At 44.2% G+C, this 17,500-nt stretch overlaps 1 protein-coding gene across 1 annotated transcript in view; it reads left to right on the top strand.

Annotated features, from left to right (window-relative positions):
• Spt-I (serine palmitoyltransferase subunit I) overlaps nt 1-17,500 on the top strand; it is a 115,406-nt gene that overhangs the window by 17,561 nt on the left and 80,345 nt on the right. The window contains exon 2 of the mRNA XM_068374303.1: nt 5,443-5,547. Within this exon, the coding sequence (XP_068230404.1) occupies nt 5,443-5,547 (105 nt within the window). The remainder of the gene's footprint in view (nt 1-5,442; nt 5,548-17,500) is intronic.

Genomic DNA, 17,500 nt, shown 5'->3' with positions numbered 1-17,500 from the left:
AGGAAGGTCGCAATCCCTTTTCTCAGACGAGAAGAGCTTCCAGCCCAATCGTGGTTACGTCTCCTCGGTCACCTCTCATCTTTGGCTAGTCTAGTTCCCAACGGTCACCTCAGAATGAGATCCCTCCAGTGGCGACTCAAGTCCCAGTGGAATCAAGGTTGCGATTCCCCGAACGTCATGATCCCTATGGGACCTGCGGAACGGATGGACCTCCAGTGGTGGGTGACAGACGAGAACCTACGAAGAGGAGTGAATCTTCTCCTCGTCCCCCGGATTTGATGCTGTTTTCGGACGCTTCAAAGAAAGTATGGGGATCCCACGTTCTACACCACAGGACCTCAGGCCTGTGGTCAGAATCAGAAAAGCGCCTCCATATAAGAGATGAAGATGAAGGCCATTTTCTTGGCCCTTCAGCAGTTCCAACAATACCTGGCGGGTCACTCTGTGGTAGTGATGAGCGACAACACCACATTAGTGGCTTACATCAACAAGCAAGGAGGTACCTTTTCGAAGCACCTATCCCATCTTGCAGTAGAGATATTGAGATAGACCGAAGTCCACTCAATTCCACTATCGGCAAGAGGAATGTGCTCACCGACAATCTGAGCAGAGCGTCTCAGTTAGTGAGTACCGAGTGGTCTTTGAATCATCTAGTAGCCAACAAAGTCCTGACTTTGTGGGGTTCCCCGACTGTGGATCTGTTTGCGACAGCGTTGAACTTCAAGCTTCCACTATACTGCTCCCCAGTCCCGGATCCCAAGGCGCTCTGGCAAGATGCCTTCCAACAACGGTGGGACAACATCGACTTGTACGCCTTTCCCCCGTTTTGTCTGATGAGGAGGGTGCTCAACAAGACCAGAATATCGGTCAATCTTTCAATGACCCTCATAGCTCCGCTATGGCATCACGCGGAATGGTTTCTGGACCTTCTGCAACTCCTAATAGAAATTCCGAGAGAACTCCCTCCACGACACGATCTACTCAGACAACCACATGCCAACATCTTCCACAAAGCCATAGCTTCGCTACGACTTCACACCTGGAGACTATCCAGCATCTCCTTGCTGAGAGAGGATTTTTGCAGCAAGTTGCGATTAGGATGTCTGGACATCTGCGAAATTCATCCGCATCTGTCTACCAGGCAAAGTGGAAAGTCTTCTGTGGTTGGTGTCGTGGAAGGGGTATCTCTCCACTCGATGCCACTATTCCAGCAATAGCGGAGTTCCTCGTGTATTTGCGGGAAGAAATGCGCCTTTCAGTCTCGGCGGTGAAAGGCTATCGCTCGGCCTTAAGTCTAGCCTTCAGGCTCAAAGGAATGGACATTTCTTCCTCGCTGGAACTTTCCCTACTCATACGAAGTTATGAACTTACCTGCCCTCAGTCGGAAGTGAGATCTCCTCCATGGAACGTGGTTTGAGTTCTCAGGTCTCTGAAGAGACCTCCCTATGAACCATTACGCCAGGTTTCAGATCGCCACCTAACTTGGAAGACGATGTTCCTACTAGCTTTGGCATCGGCCAAGCGAGTCAGTGAACTTCATGGTCTCTCATATGACATCGCCCATTCAATGGGATGGGGGTAGGTAACGTTCAAATTCGTCTCTGTGTTCATTGCCAAGACTCGGAATCCGGGGGTGCCGGACCATTGGTTCGACTCCTTCCAGGTTTCAAGTCTTCGTTCTGTAACAGATGACCCAGACCATCTCCTACTGTGTCCAGTAAGGAGTCTGAGGTTATATCTCAAAAGAACAGCTGCAGTCCGTCCTCAGGTGCAGGCATTGTTTGTTAGCACAGGGAGGACTAAGAGAAGGGTCACCAAGAACACCATCTCGGCATGGATTCGCAGGGTGATCCATCTGTCCCTGAATCCAGACCCTCCTCCGTCACGACACCCTAGAGCACATGATGTCAGGGGCATAGCTACGTCTCTTGGCCTTCAAGAAGAATTTCTCAGTGACGCAGGTTCTTCAGGCTGGGGTGTGGAAGCGTCAGACGACCTTCGCAGCCCACTACCTGCAAGACGTGACCCACAGGAGGCTCGATACATCTATCGGCCCTGTGGTGGCTGCGCAACAGCTGGTTTAGAACGTCAAGCTCCTTAGTGGACAAGTAGCAGAAGGTTGAGGGCATTGTTACCCAGTCTTAGTCTGCATGAATGAAAAGGTTTGTCTGGCCCTTATTCTTTTCTTCATCTTCCCCTCTCTTGGGGAAAGCAGCATCCCGGGTTCTCTGCACAGCTGACCTCAAACCACTGCAGGTAAACCATGTTTCCTTGTGTTCCTAGTATTAAGCTAATACTGTCACATCCCCATACCCTGACGAGGTGGTATTGGGAGAGTCCTAGCCTAAAGTTTCCATCTAAAGGACTACAGGTCAACTTCCTAGGACGAGTTACACTTTATTATACCTTCACACAGCTTGCGTAGGCTGCAGTCCTTGCGTAGCAAGGTTCTAGCGAGGTGCAGGGACTCCTTATTGTTGAGAGCGGACACACTCAAATAATGAGTCCCCGGGCAAAGCCAAAGCCAGTATGGCTGGGACTTTCCACCCTTCCTAATGGGTGAGTCACCCCTATTAAATAGCGTGGTTTGTATGTCAGTTATGGAACAAATGACAAATTCGTAAATAATTTGTATTTTTCCTAACTATACAAACCTTAGCTATTTAATCAAACTTGTCCGCCAGCCCTATCCCCCTTGAAGTCCTACCTCCAAGCAAAGTGAGCTCAAGCACAGGTGTGTGTGTGTGTGTGTGGGGGGGGGGGGGGGGGTTAGCAAGCTATCCTCCCTACCCCCCGCTAACTAGTGGTGGGGTAGTAAACCCTTGTTAAAATTCTAATGGATCGTCATTTCAGCTACGCCGAAAGTAATAAACCCTATTAAATAGCTAAGGTTTGTATAGTTAGGAAAAATAAAAATTATCTACGAATTTGTCATATTATTGTATGCTTACAAACAATGGATATAGTTGACACTTAGTTGTTCCGACAATATATACAAACCGTGAGACTTTTTGTATATCTAGTGGATACTTATGTTTGTTCATACAATATATGCAAACCTTGAGACCCCTTTTCTACTGTCTAGTATGACTCTTCCCTGCAGGGGGCAGGAAGCACTAACATTGTCTATGATTAGTGGTAATGACGGATAACGGTAACGCCATTTTTCTCAATGGTCCAGATGACCATAGAAAAATTGTCCCAAGGTTAAGGCACCTATGAAAATCCACAGATACAGTACTTTCTAGTAATTCTCTGGTAAACTTCCTTCAAGACGACATGGCTTGAGCCCAAAAAACGGATTTTGAGCGAAGCGAAAAATCTATTTTTGGGTGAGATAGCCATTTTGTCCTGATGGACCCGCCCTTCTTTTCTATAAAAAAAGGCCTTGGCAGGATCCCTCCCAAAATTACTATATCTGTAGCACCATGCTCAATGCTACATGGAATGAGCGCCATCTTGGGTACAGTGCCATGTAGATACTCAATAGTAGTATGGGAGGAAGGGTAACCTTGATAACGGCTCCCCTTCTGTTTTTGCCACTCTTCCCCCTCGAAACGAAAACGCTATTCTGGGTGAAGATTGCTATGTGTCGTATCAAGATATACGTCCCCTGATATATGCGATATCCTTAAGAGAAATTTTAAGGATATTCGCGCCTGAAGTTAAAATTCTGGAGACCTAAAGGTTAATTCTTTGGGAATATCACTGTAGCCAAATATCCCCTAGAAAGCTACCTACAGGAACCTTCCATCAGGACGACATGGCTATCTCTCCCAAAAATAGATTTTTCGCTTCGTTCAAAATCCGTTTAGTTCACTAAGTTATGTGTAGAATATGGAACAACTTTTATTTTTCATTCAGTTGAAGTGTGGAGTAAAGTGCATGGCAGCAATCACTTGCATCTTGTAAGTATAAAATATAACCTTTACATTATATAACCCAAACTAAATTAAGATATACTTGCTTAATTGATTGCTGTAATATTGTAATTAATTCCTAATGTAACCTGTTGCTGGACTCTTTATGTCACCTCCACCTCCAAAATTACCATGATAGTCGTGGTGTCAGTGTACATAACTCTTATCCCTCAGCTAGGCTATTTAGGTCTAGATGAGTGAATCATCATCATCCTTTAGATATAATGTTTGTATTAATTGATCTAAAGTACTGTAGTGATTTTTTTAACATTGTTACCTTTGTGATTTGGAAGTCTATGAATAAATGTAAATTACTTGATAGGCATTAGTTCACAACCAAGAAAAGAAAAAAAGCAAATAACAATCAGGAAAATATTGAGATGTTTCCGATTTGCCATTGAAGATCAGTAAGCAGCAAAATAATCATAGTCCATTACTTCCATTTAAGGCAATAATGATAAAGGAGTCTTCTGTAACAATAAGAGAATGGTTTTTGGGAGACATTCCCTGCACATCTCCTTGATCAGCTTCATTCTAAAAGTATTCTGACAATTTCCTCTTAAGAATATTTTTTTTTTTTTGTGAAATAGGAATTTCTTTGATGGCAAATATTTGTAGTATGATAAAGATCAAAGTTTCAAGTTTTTTTTTTTATTATTATTAAAAAGAGTTTTATTAGTGGATTGTGCATGCCAGATATGAAGTCCTATTTCTTGTAGTTCAATCAAATGACCAAGGCTGACTTTTGACAATTCCTTTACAAAGTTTGAAAATGTTTTATGCCAAAATGTACACTAACACAAGTAGGCCTAGATGTAAGAAACGGTTGATCTCCCTTCATACACATCTATGAAAGATGGTCTTCCTTTGGAGTAAGTTTGAATGAAATACTTTAAACCATGTAAGAGGAGTTGCAATGACAATGGCAGGCTTACTATTTGAAAGGCAGACAAATTTAGAAGAAAATTTATTGTGATAATATGAACTGGCTATAGACATGGTGAGTCTATTATAGATTTTGTGAACCATTTTATATCTCCTGTATCAGGTAATAATAAGCAATGGATAGTTTTAGTTAATAACTATAGAGAGGGATTGAAACTCATTAATAGGAATGTGGACCAGAATTACCTTCTTCATAAGGTTTTGTTCTTTTACTCTCTCCTTGACTACAATTACAAGTGAGGGTTTTAACCATTGGGAAAAATTAATTTCCAATGTAAAGAGTACAGTATTTGCATTGTTTTAATTTGGCCTATCCTTATTGTTAATCAAACTTAAATTCATTAGTTACGATTTCATAGAAAAGTTTTCAAGCTGAATACAGGTGTTGATTTTACAATAGTGCAGCATATCAATGGGTAATAATTTTGATGTTGATAGCAGAGAGAGTTAGGGATTTTGACAAGCCAGATGCCTTTCCTGAGGTCATTGATTAAAAGTACAGTATTGTATACCAACTACTGTATTCATATAGATGAAGTTCAAGACTAGATTAACTTTTTCTTTCATAATTTTTCAGGCCGGACCTTACCACTTGGCTTTGGAGGGAGTGTTGATCCTCTGCATTATTTGGCTTTTTACAGCTAAGAAGAAGCCATCTAGACTTATCAGACTAACCAAAAAAGTAAGATATTTTTCTTATAATGCTGGTAGATGATAGAAGTACAGTTTATACATGTGTTCCTATGCGAAAGCCAACCTTTTGATTTGTAATGTAGAAGATACTTTGCGTAATCTGGATGTCCATTGAATTGTTAACAAGGTAGGTGATCAATGAAGCTTCACCCACCCAATTGCTGGGCTAAGTCAAGCAAATTAAGACATTAGCTGCTTAGTGTTAACGAGGTAGTTGATCAATGAAGCTTCACCCACCCAATTGCTGGGCTAAGTCAAGCAAATTAAGACATTAGCTGCTTAGTGAGAAGTTATGCTGCTGCATCTCCTCATTTTTCAATATTAATCTTACCCGATAATCATGTAGCTGTCAACTCCGTTGCCCGACAGAATTCTACGGAAGGGATACGCCAGCGATCGCTATACAAGAGGGGGGTGTACTCACCAGCGCCACCTGTGGCCAGGTACTGCAGTACTTCTTGTTGACACCACCTCAATTTTTCCTCTGTCGTGCCTCCGGCTAGACCTACATGGATACGCTGTTGATTCTGGAGTTTTTGCTCACGATTTGGTGATGTATTTGCTCTAGAGTTTAGCTTTCGCTATTCAGGAAGTTTTATCATTAGCTTAGCTAGCTTTTGGAATTAATTTGATTAATTATGGTGACGAAGAGAGTATGAACTCTCTTTCACTTTTAAATGGCCGACCCTTCCCTTAGACGGAAGTGTTGGTGTCTAAGAGAGTATAGACTCTCTTTCTTAATTTTGCTTAACAAAAGTTATAGATTTATTTTATATCTCTCCGCCTTTTATAGGCCTCTTCGATTAACTTCCTTTTATTATAAACTTATTAAAATTAATTTTTATATTTGTTTATATTCGACCTTTCCTAATAGTAGGCGGTCTTTTCTTGGTACCGAAGTTAATTAACATCGAGCCCGTCATTTCGGTTTTACCTGTTAACATATTATGCTATTTTAATGTTTTTGAAAGAATTTCTTTGATAGTCTCGTACTGTTTTCAAAGTTGAACTAACGTTTTGTTTTGTCTCTGCAGTTGTTGACGTTCAGAACGTTCAACTTGCGCTCTATCGTTACGATAGAGAGAGAATTTTCACGGTGTCACGTTGCAGTAAGAGTAAACCGTTTCTAGCGTTTTGTTCATTCTTTCTTAGCTTATGGTTTTAATTCTAATAAAGGAACTTTTTATTTGGGAAATCTTTCAGTTTTTTTCCTTTAACAATAATATGTTTTAACGATATATATGATTGGGCTCTTCTCTCAGGTTCTAAGTCAAGAGAGAGAGAGAGAGAGAGATAGAGACGGAGGGAGAGAGAGGAGGATAAACGTTTCGTTCAAGCGAGTAACGTTGTTATCGTTTTTGCTCTTCTCCCTAGTCTCTTTAGGGGAAGGAGGTAAACGTTTCTAGAATTTTATTCTTGTTCTCAAGCTTTATGCGGTGAGAGATTTTAAACGTAGTTTATTTGATCTAGTGTTTAGTCTCTTTCCAGCCACTGAATTATTTATCTTTCATTAGATTTTTCTGTTACATTGTAATTCTGTTTTCGCAATTACTAACTTTTAAGGAAGGATAGAATTGCGTGTTTCAGGTACAAACCACTTAAAGTTTCGAGTTCAGTGAAATAAGTGCAAACAGAAAATCAAAAGTGATAAGTGATAAGCGCAAAGTGTTACAGTGTTGCGTTCGAGGGTTCGTCTGTTCGTGCCAGTTGTTCGCCTAGTCTGGGACCTCTTACAAGCTCCCAAGCCCAGGGGAGAAGTAATGTCGAAGGACTTATGGGTTCAGCAGGCCTTGATCGACGAACAGACGTTTTCCCTCCGTGGTTTCGGGTGTATCTACACACGTTGCCGACGTGATCACCCCACCCACACAAAGACGAGAGAGCCCATTTATTCCTCGTCTGCGGAAGAGGTTTCTCGCAGAAACCATGGACCAAATCTTGCAGCTTTTAAGTGCAAGTCGGTCCCTTCCGCACAAGTCCAACTCCTAGGTGTAGCCATTAGCCCTGGGTCAGTTCGGACTTGCTGCAGTACGACAACTGCACACCTCCCAGAGAGGCAAGGTGGTATCGCAACAGGCAGTAGCTCCGTCTGTTGCCGCACCAGCTGTTTTAGACCCTCAGTCTCAACGGACAGTAGCTCCGTTTGTTGTTGTCTTTCTTAAACTCTAGTGGTCTATGCTGCAGACAATGCAGTCTCAGCTTGCGGTGTTGATGCAGGAGTTTCAGGCAGAGAAGGTTAATACACCTCCTCCTGCGAACGCTCCTCCTCCTCTGCGCAGTACAATCTGCCAGACGTATGAGGTTGAGGTTCCTCAAGCTACCTCCATGCGTGAGCTGCCGCGTTGGGAGTTGCCATATACCAGCGCTGTGCAGCAACCTCCACTTTCCTTGAGGCAGGAGCCTCTTACCACGCAGCAACCTCCTCAACAATGGGGGCAGGAGCCTTATGCCTTACAACCTCCTCTACCCTTGAGGCAGGAGTATCTTGCATTACAACTACCCTCGAGGCAGCAACCTCTTGAGGTACGACAACCTCTACCATCCTTGAGGCAGCCACCTCAACTCTCGCAACAACCACCTCCACTTTCCTCGAGAGAACCTCAACTCTCGAGGCAAGCACCTCAAGAACCTCAACTCGTGAGTCAAGAGCCTCTCTCTGCGCAGCCACCTCAACCCTTGAGGCAAGCGCAACTCTTGAGGCAGGAACCTCATGCTATGAGTCAGCCACCTCAACGCATGCATCTGCCACTTTCTCCTCAGCTTGAGCCTCTTCCCATTCAACTTGAACCGCAGTCTATGCAGCATGAGCCTCTCTCTGCGCAGCTACCCCCTCAACCCTTGAGGCAGACGCAACTCTTGAGGCAGGAACCTCACAGGATCAAACCATGAGGCAGGAGCCTCATGCTATGCGGCATCCTCCTCAACCCATGAGGCAGGAGCCTCATGCTATGCGACATCCTATGGGCTCTCGTGGCATGGTTGGTTTCGACCTGGCCTTTCATTAGAAGGGGCTAGTGTTCGATCCTAAGTATGAGGTAGAAATTTATTTCTATTTGAACACGATGTTGTGTTGATATTTATCCATATTGACTCATTAGAGGTAATTTGAATGAATTACTACCAATTGTGTCACGTGGTGGCCCGGGGAAATCTGGTAAAACTCTCTGGTAAAGAGACTGATGTCTCACCAGGTAAATCCTCGGACAGCTAGATTAGTGTCAGGTTCAGATTTCTTTTAAGCAGCATGAGCCTCATCCCATGCAGCATGAGCCTCATCCCATGCAGCATAAGCCACACGCCATGCAACATGCTCTGCTTACCTTACAGCATGCTCTACATACAGCATGCTCTGCATACAGCATGCTCTGCATACCTTACCGCATGCTTCTCAGTCACACATCTTTGGTTGTTGCCAACTCACTAGACTGTCAAGCAGTTTCATAACGTTGCCTTCTAGTCTGCTGCTTTTGCACCAGTGAAACCCTCACTGAGAGAACTTAGCTTTTCTCGGATATGGTCCCTGTAGATGAGAAAGTGCTATTCTCCCTCCTTCTGATATTCCCTTGAGGACTCTGTCATTTGGAGAGGAGCCTTTAGCTGCGTAGCCTCCTATGGACTTTTATTTAAGCATAACATGCTTCCAGGGAAGGTAATGGTTCCACTTCAGTCGCTAACCCCGTCTGTTACCACACCTGCTCCCATAGACCTTGAGCTGTGTTGCAAGACATGCAGTCCAAGCTTAGTCCTTGTTAGAGGATTTTTTGTTTACGGAGTCAGTGTGTCACTGGGAAGACGTTCAACAACCAGCAGAAGTGACTTGTTGTGACGCAGTGCGGCAACCTCAGCAACCCGATAAGGAGTTGTCTGTACGACCCAGACAGTCTAGACAGCTTCGGGTTGTCACTGTACTTCCTCGCTTCCCCATGGTTGACAGTTCACAGACTGTGCAGCAGTACCATGATCTTGTGTCCGGCTCCGTCAGACGACTGGCTTTTAAGAGCTCCCACAAGTCGTCGCTGTCTGGAGATTCTCAGATGGACTATGGATCTGACCAAGGAACTGGGCCTCCTGGTCAATTTTGAGGAGTCCCAGCTCGTCCCATCCCAGACCATTGTCTACCTGGGTATGGATCTTCAGAGTCGAGCTTTTCGGGCTTTTCCGTCGGCCCCAAGGATCTTCCAAGCCCTAGAATGCATCCAGAGCATGCTGAGAAGGAACCGATGCTCAGTCAGGTAGTGGATGAGTCTAACAGGGACACTTTCATCGCTGGCCCTGTTCATCGTGTTAGGGAGACTCCACCTCCCCCCCTTCAGTATCATCTAGCTGCTCACTGGATAAAGGACATGACGCTAGAGACGGTCTCAGTTCCTGTTTCCGAAGAGAGGAGGTCTACTCTCGCGTGGTGTAAGAACAGCTTTCTTCTCAAGGAAGTCTACCTTTGGCTGTTCAGAAACCCGACCGCCGTCTCCTCTCGGACGCATCAGACACGGGCTGGGGTGCGACTTTGGACGGACAGGAATGCTCGGGAACATGGAATCAGGAGCAAAGGACACTTCACATCAATTGCAAGGAGTTGTTGGCGGTTCATCTGGCCTTGATAAACTTCAAGTCCCTCCAGCTAAACAAGGTGGTGGAGGTGGACTCTGACAACACCACAGCCTTGGCTTACATCTCCAAGCAGGGAGGGACTCATTCGTGGAAGTTGTTCTAGATCGCAAGGGACCTCCTCATCTGGTCAAAAGATCGAAAGCTCACGCTGGTAACGAGGTTCATTCAGGGCGATATGAATGTCATGGCAGATCGCCTCAGCCGGAAGGGTCAGGTCATCCCCACAGAGTGGACCCTTCACAAGAATGTTTGTAGCAGACTTTGGGCCCTGTGGGGTCAGCCAACCATAGATCTGTTCGCTACCTCGATAACCTAGAGACTCCCGTTGTATTGTTCTCCGATTCCAGACCCAGCAGCAGTTCACGTGGATGCTTTTCTGCTGGATTGGTCCCATCTCGACCTGTATGCATTCCCGCCGTTCAAGATTGTCAACAGGGTACTTCAGAAGTTCTCCTCTCGCAAAGGGACACGGCTGACGTTGGTTGGCTCCGCTCTGGCCCGCGAGAGAATGGTTCATAGAGGTACTGCAATGGCTGGTCGACATTCCCAGGACTCTTCCTCTAGGAGTGAACCTTCTACGTCAACCTCACGTAAAGAAGGTACACCCAAACCTCCACGCTCTTCGTCTGACTGCCTTCAGACTTTCGAAAGACTCTCAAGAGCTAGGGGCTTTTCGAAGGAGGCAGCCAGAGCGATTGCCAGAGCAAGGAGAACATCCACTCTCAGAGTCTATCAGTCTCAAGGGGAAGTCTTCCGAAGCTGGTACAAGGCCAATGCAGTTTCCTCAACCAGTACCACTGTAACCCAGATTGCTGACTTCCTGTTACATCTAAGGAACGTAAGATCCCTTTCAGCTCCTACGATCAAGGGTTACAGAAGTATGTTGGCAGCGGTTTTCCGCCACAGAGGCTTGGATCTTTCCACCAACAAAGATCTACAGGACCTCCCTAGGTCTTTTGAGACCTCAAAGGAACGTCGGTTGTCCACTCCAGGCTGGAATCTAGACGTGGTCCTAAGGTTCCTTATGTCATCAAGATTTGAACCTCTCCAATCAGCCTCTTTTTAGGACCTCACATTAAAAACTCTTTTCCTCGTGTGCTTGACAACAGCTAAAAGAGTAAGTGAGATCCACGCCTTCAGCAGGATCATAGTTTTCACATCTGAAACGGCTACATGTTCCTTGCAGCTCGGTTTTTGCTAAACGAGCTTCCTTCACGTCCTTGGCCTAAGTCGTTCGAGATCCCAAGCCTGTCCAACTTGGTGGGGAATGAACTGGAGAGAGTACTTTGCCCAGTTAGAGCTCTTAGGTACTATCTAAAAAGGTCTTAACCTTTACGAGGACAATCAGAAGCCTTATGGTGTGCTATCAAGAAGCCTTCTTTTCCAAGGTCTAAGAACTCAGTTTCTTACTATTCAGGCTTCTGATTAGGGAAGCACATTCTCATCTGAAGGAAGAAGACCTTGCTTTGCTGAAGGTAAGGACACATGAAGTGAGAGCTGTGGCTACTTCAGTGGCCTTCAAACAGAACCGTTCTCTGCAGAGTGTTATGGATGCAACCTATTGGAGAAGCAAGTCAGTGTTCGCATCATTCTATCTCAAAGATGTCCAGTCTCTTTACAAGTACTGCTACACCCTGGGACCATTCGTAGCAACGAATGCAGTAGTAGGCGGGGGCTCAGCCACTACATTCCCATAATCCCATAACCTTTTAACCTTTCTCTTGAATACTTTTTATGGGTTGTACGGTCGGCTAAGAAGCCTTCCACATCCTTGTTGATTTGGCGGGTGGTCAATTCTTTCTTGAGAAGCGCCGAGGTTAAAGGTTGTGATGAGGTCCTTTAGTATGGGTTGCAGCCCTTGATACTTCAGCACCTTAGAGTTGTTCAGCCTCCTAAGAGGAACGCTGCGCTCAGTAAGGAAGACGAACTTATTAAAGGCAGAGTAATGGTTCAAGTCGACTTCCTTACCAGGTACTTATAATTTCATTGTTATTTTGAATAACTGATAATATGAAATACGGGATACTTAGCTTCTTGATATACATGTACACTGGTTTTCACCCACCTCCCTGGGTGTGAATCAGCTACATGATTATCGGGTAAGATTAATATTGAAAAATGTTATTTTCATTAGTAAAATAAATTTTTGAATATACTTACCCGATAATCATGATTTAATTGACCCACCCTTCCTCCCCATAGAGAACCAGTGGACCGAGGAAAAATTGAGGTGGTGTCAACAAGAAGTACTGCAGTACCTGGCCACAGGTGGCGCTGGTGAGTACACCCCCCTCTTGTATAGCGATCGCTGGCGTATCCCTTCCGTAGAATTCTGTCGGGCAACGGAGTTGACAGCTACATGATTATCGGGTAAGTATATTCAAAAATTTATTTTACTAATGAAAATAACATTTTTCATCAGTTCCTGTACATATACAAACCTTTGTCCTTTAGATAAGAGAGATAATAGTGAAGCTGAAGTACATGGCTGTTAAAATCGTTCTAATGAGGTGTAAGCAACCAACCAAAAATTACCTGCAGGGAAGCACATCCCTCTGGCTTACTCAGTGACAACCCACTTCCTGGAGTACTGGCTTGTACTTAATCTTTTTCTTTTTCAGATTGTTTAGGGGTATCTGTGTTCAGTGAGGATGCTGGATATGCGGACTTGTCCTAGAGTGTTGGGCTATCAGTGCGTCACTTTTATGTCCAAAAGGGAGAGAGCCAATCCTTTTATGCTTGACTTACAGTGAACACACCTGCAGTCAGGCTTTTCCCTGTGATGAGTGTCGTGAGTAGCCATCCTCCCCATGGGAATTGTACGGCTGGAGGGGGAAGAAGTCCAAGAGAGATTCTTTGTTGTCAGGGTCCTCCTTGAGGTCTAAGAAGCCCCAACTTCCCTCCTATTCTCTTGGGTTTTCCTTCTGACCCTTCTCCGTCGGTCTTCTCTGGAGGGCGCTTGGTCATTTAACCCTCGGGCAAGTCTATCAAAAGGCACCCCTTCCCGGTTCCCCTGGCAAATCAAGAGGTCCTGGCTCTCAGGGGAGTCTGGCATTTGGGAAGCCTTACATTTGCTGTGGTCTACCTTGGGTCTGAAAGGTTCCCTCTTGAAGGATAGGCTAGCGGAAGTTTTGGTTCTGGGGGCTGAGCAGGAGAGAGTTTCTGCTTCTGTTGGAGTTGCCATTGGCAAATATTCTTCCAGAGGCGAGAAGAGAGAATCTCCTCTTCTTGGTCTCTTGTTACCAAGAGATTCTGGTTTCTTTGCAGATGCTTGTTTACTATATACCCAGTGAGTGATACTCATTTGAGTGTTTCCCATAACATAGGTGTTAATGAGCAATGCGTCTGTCAACCTAGGAGTAAGTTTACCGGTGTCCCTTCTAAGCTTGTCGGCCCTTTGGAGCTTGACTTCAGGCTGAAGCGCAAATGTGTGCAATTTCCCTCTCCTGTAATGCATACAGCTTTGCGGAAAGCTACGAAGTGCCAGCGAGCACCTGCACTTTTGCACCCTAGCTCTTTGGAGCTCGGCCCTTCAGGGTGATCAGTATATCTTCAAGAACATGCCTACTACCATGCCCTCCTTTATGATCCCCAGAAATAGGTTCCATTAAAGGACCCTCATTATGCACTCCCATCTAGGGATGCAAATATCCCTGAGCACGGGAGGTTACTTGCGTGCGCATGCACCTGTCATCAGAGCGCTCTTGTAGCTTGCCTCCTTTAGTGCATGCTCTTTCAGTGCAAGCTCCTTCAGCGCACTCTTATGAGTATTCAGCATGCTTTACATCAGAACTTTTTATGAGTAGTGGTATCAAAGGTTGCTAAGGTACATATTTCTCAGGCACTCACAATCCGAGTCCCTGTTGTGTGCACTGCGTCTGCAAGTATTTTAGGACATCTTGATTTAAGAAAGTTTGAGGTCTCTTCTCATTAATGACAATTTACATGTACTGTATGCACTCTGTACGCCGGTTCTCTTTCTGATTTTAGTTTACACTGAACCTCAGATGTGGATGGGAGTTCGATCTTGTTGGTCCCTCATAAAGGTTCCAAGCTCACACCAGGTGTACACACCTTTAAGATTATGTACAAGAGTGCACTTCTGTAGCAGTGAAACTGAAGGCCACCCAGATGGTGGATCCTCAGTTCCAGGTGTTGGGAATACTGTAGTGGCAGTTAAACTGGACCAGAGGAGACAAAAGTGTTACCCTCAAGTAACCCCTCTTCCTGGTGACATATTTCATCCAAGAACACATAGGGGTTCTATGTCTCCAAGAGAGACCATTTTAGGCCATACCTGTGTTTTTTTCTCAGAGGATCTGAAGGCGTAAAAGGAAGCTTTACAGACGCTCCCTTCTGATCAGAGTAGATCCCCATTGGGACAGGATTCAAGTGACAGCTGATAAGGAGGCAAGCCCAAACTTTCCTCTTTTGCTTGTCTGTACTAGAGAAAGCAAGGATTACAGGATGGTTCCTAAGAATTGGGTCTCCAGGTCTGTCACAGACCTAAGACTTCCTCGAGACTCTCAGGCTTTGGGGCCTACTTCTCTCCCAAGTAGGGATGCAGGAAGCCCTTCTAGACATCCCTCTCTGTGATGGAAAGAAGAGAGAGACTCGTACCTCGATTTTGACCCACCTTGACACCGGGTACGGTTTCACAAAGGTGAAAATTAGCATTTGTCATAAGACTCCAATGCCTCTGACAGTGCTCTACCTCAGCCAACCTTCCTGCAAGTGTTAGCCTGCATAAGAAAGGTTAATGATCTCAGTGAGGCTTCTTGCTGGACAGGAACTTACGGTCTATTAAATTTCTTGTAACTGATCTAGATAATATCTGGCACCATCATTCAATTAGTTCGTTTGCATGTTGCTTAAGATTTTTCATAATTCTGATTATTCTTTACATTCAGATCTTCCTGGATAGTTCAATCTTGTGCGTAATACTGGGCATGCAGTTAATTCTAATAGCCAGGCCTACTCCATCATGAGGCTCAATACTTCACAGTATTCTAGAAGTTTTATTCCAGCTGTCACCAAGTTGTGAAATGGTCTTCCTAACTGGGTAGTTGAATCAGTAGAATTCCAAAAACAGCAAATGTTTTTATGATGAACTGGCTAACATAATTTTTTTTTATAGTTTATATATGAAATACCTGTTATTATGTTTTTAATTGTTCATTACTTCTCATATAGTTTATTTCCTTTCCTCACTGGGCTATTTTTCCTGTTTGAGCCCTTGGGCTTATAGCATCTTTCTTTTCCAACTAGGGTTGAAAGGCTGTCACTCTGGCTTAAGCTAAGTCTTTAAGCTGAAAGGAATTGATTTTTCCTTTTCGGTAGAACTATCCATGCTCACACGAAGGTTTGAGCAGTCATGCTCACCATCGGAATTGAGACCTCCCCCTTGGAACGTAAACAAGGTTTTCTGCTCCATGAAACTGAAACTGGCCACATTAAAACCTTACTTCGAAGACTGTTTTCTTACTCACACTTGCCCCTACTAAAAGGGTCTGTAAGCTTCATTGTCTCTTTTGACGTCGCTCATTCAAGATGTGGTAAGTCTTGTTTTCTTTCATCCCTTAGGTCAGTCATTAACTGATTCCAAGTTTACGTAACCTGATTGCTGAATGGATCAGAGGTGTCATTGACCTTGTTGTCAGAATTTCTTCACCCTACTGCCCAAGGGGAACATGACCAAAGTCATATGACGTAATGGGTATTGGTACAACCCTAAGTATTAGAAATAATCTCTTTGTGGCACAGGTATTTCAATGTTGGACATTGTGTACAACCCACTAACTGCAAGATGTAACCTACAGGTTCCTAGATATGTTTTTTTTAGGACCTGTCATAGCTGCACATCAATTGGCATAGCTATCTTAGCCCCTCTCATAGGACAATTAGTAGCTGATCGAAGGTAGAGGTTATGAGTTAGCCTGAGGTGAAAGTAAGAACGACTGACCTTTTCTCTTCCTTCACTTCCCCTCTTGGGGTACAGCACCCAATACCCTGCCAATAGGATCTGATCTGTCTGCAGTAAGCCCATGTTGAAAGTAGCTGTTCTCTACTAAGCTATAGAAGTGTTGTCCCACACTCCTCATGAGGGGGAGTGTGGTGTTAACTAAGCAAACCCATTGATATAGGAGTTTTTGATTTACAAACCTGTTGCATAATTTAGCTTTAGATTACAACAAAGTTCTTTCTTCTCACTACCCTCGGTGCATGGGCTGTGGACCCGCTGGTATTACCAAGCCACTTGTTCATGAGGTGTAAGGATTCCTCACTACTTCCACATCATAATGCTTGAGTGTGGAAATTTTGGGTAAAGTTTCTAACTTACTAGTCAGTTGGACTGAGGAATTCCTCACTATTAAGGATGATTTGCATTTGTAAATGGCAAAGTTTTGTATATGTACAGGAACAAATGATAAATTTGGTAGTAATTTGTATCTTTAACTAACTATATAAACCTGAGTTTCTTTACTCATATTTGCTCTCCAACACCAACCCTTAGAAGTCCCAGCTGCAATCAAAGAGGGTTGTTAGTGAGCAAGCAGGAGGGCGGTGCTTCCCTACTGCCGGCTGGTATTATTATTATTATTATTATTATTATTACCAGCTGAACTCGGTTGAGTCCCTTGTCAGGCTGGGAGGAACGTAGAGAGTAGAGGTCCCCTTTTTTTGTTTTTGTTTCATTTGTTGATGTCGGCTACCCCCCAAAATTGGGGAAAGTGCCTTGGTATATGTATGTATGTATTATTATTATTTTGTTACTTGCTAAGCTACAACCCTAGTTGGAAATGCAGGATGCTATAAGCCCAGGGGCCCCAACAGGGAAAATAGCCTAGTGAGGAAAGGAAACAAGGAAAAATAAAATATTTTAAGAACAGAAACAGCATTAAAATAAATATTTCCTATGTAAACTATAAAAACTTAAAACACATCAAGATGAAGAGAAATTAGATAGAATAGTGTGCCTGAGTATACCCTCAAGCAAGAGAACTTTAATCCAAGATAGTGGAAGACCATGGTACAGAGAGAGAGAGAGAGAGAGAGAGTGTGTGTGTGTGTGTGTGTGTGTGTGTTATCTTACCTTATTCTATGTTTGGGTTCACCCAGGTCCGCCTCGTATATCCACCAGAGAGTTGCTAATGCATCTTCCGGTGTATTTTGCATCTTCCAGTCTTGGATGGTCTGGGATGCATCTGAGGCATTTATCAAGCTTATTCTTAAACACATCTACGCTCACTCCTGATATGTTTCTTAGATGAGCTGGCAGCGCATTAAATAGTCGCTGCATTATCGATGCTGGTGCGTAGTGGATTAATGTCCTG

The sequence above is a fragment of the Palaemon carinicauda genome, chromosome 5 (assembly GCF_036898095.1).
Source record: "Palaemon carinicauda isolate YSFRI2023 chromosome 5, ASM3689809v2, whole genome shotgun sequence".
Classification (NCBI taxonomy): Eukaryota; Metazoa; Arthropoda; class Malacostraca; order Decapoda; family Palaemonidae; genus Palaemon; species Palaemon carinicauda.
The sequence above is the reverse complement of the archived record's forward strand: the minus strand, read 5'-3'. Positions and strand labels throughout refer to the sequence as shown.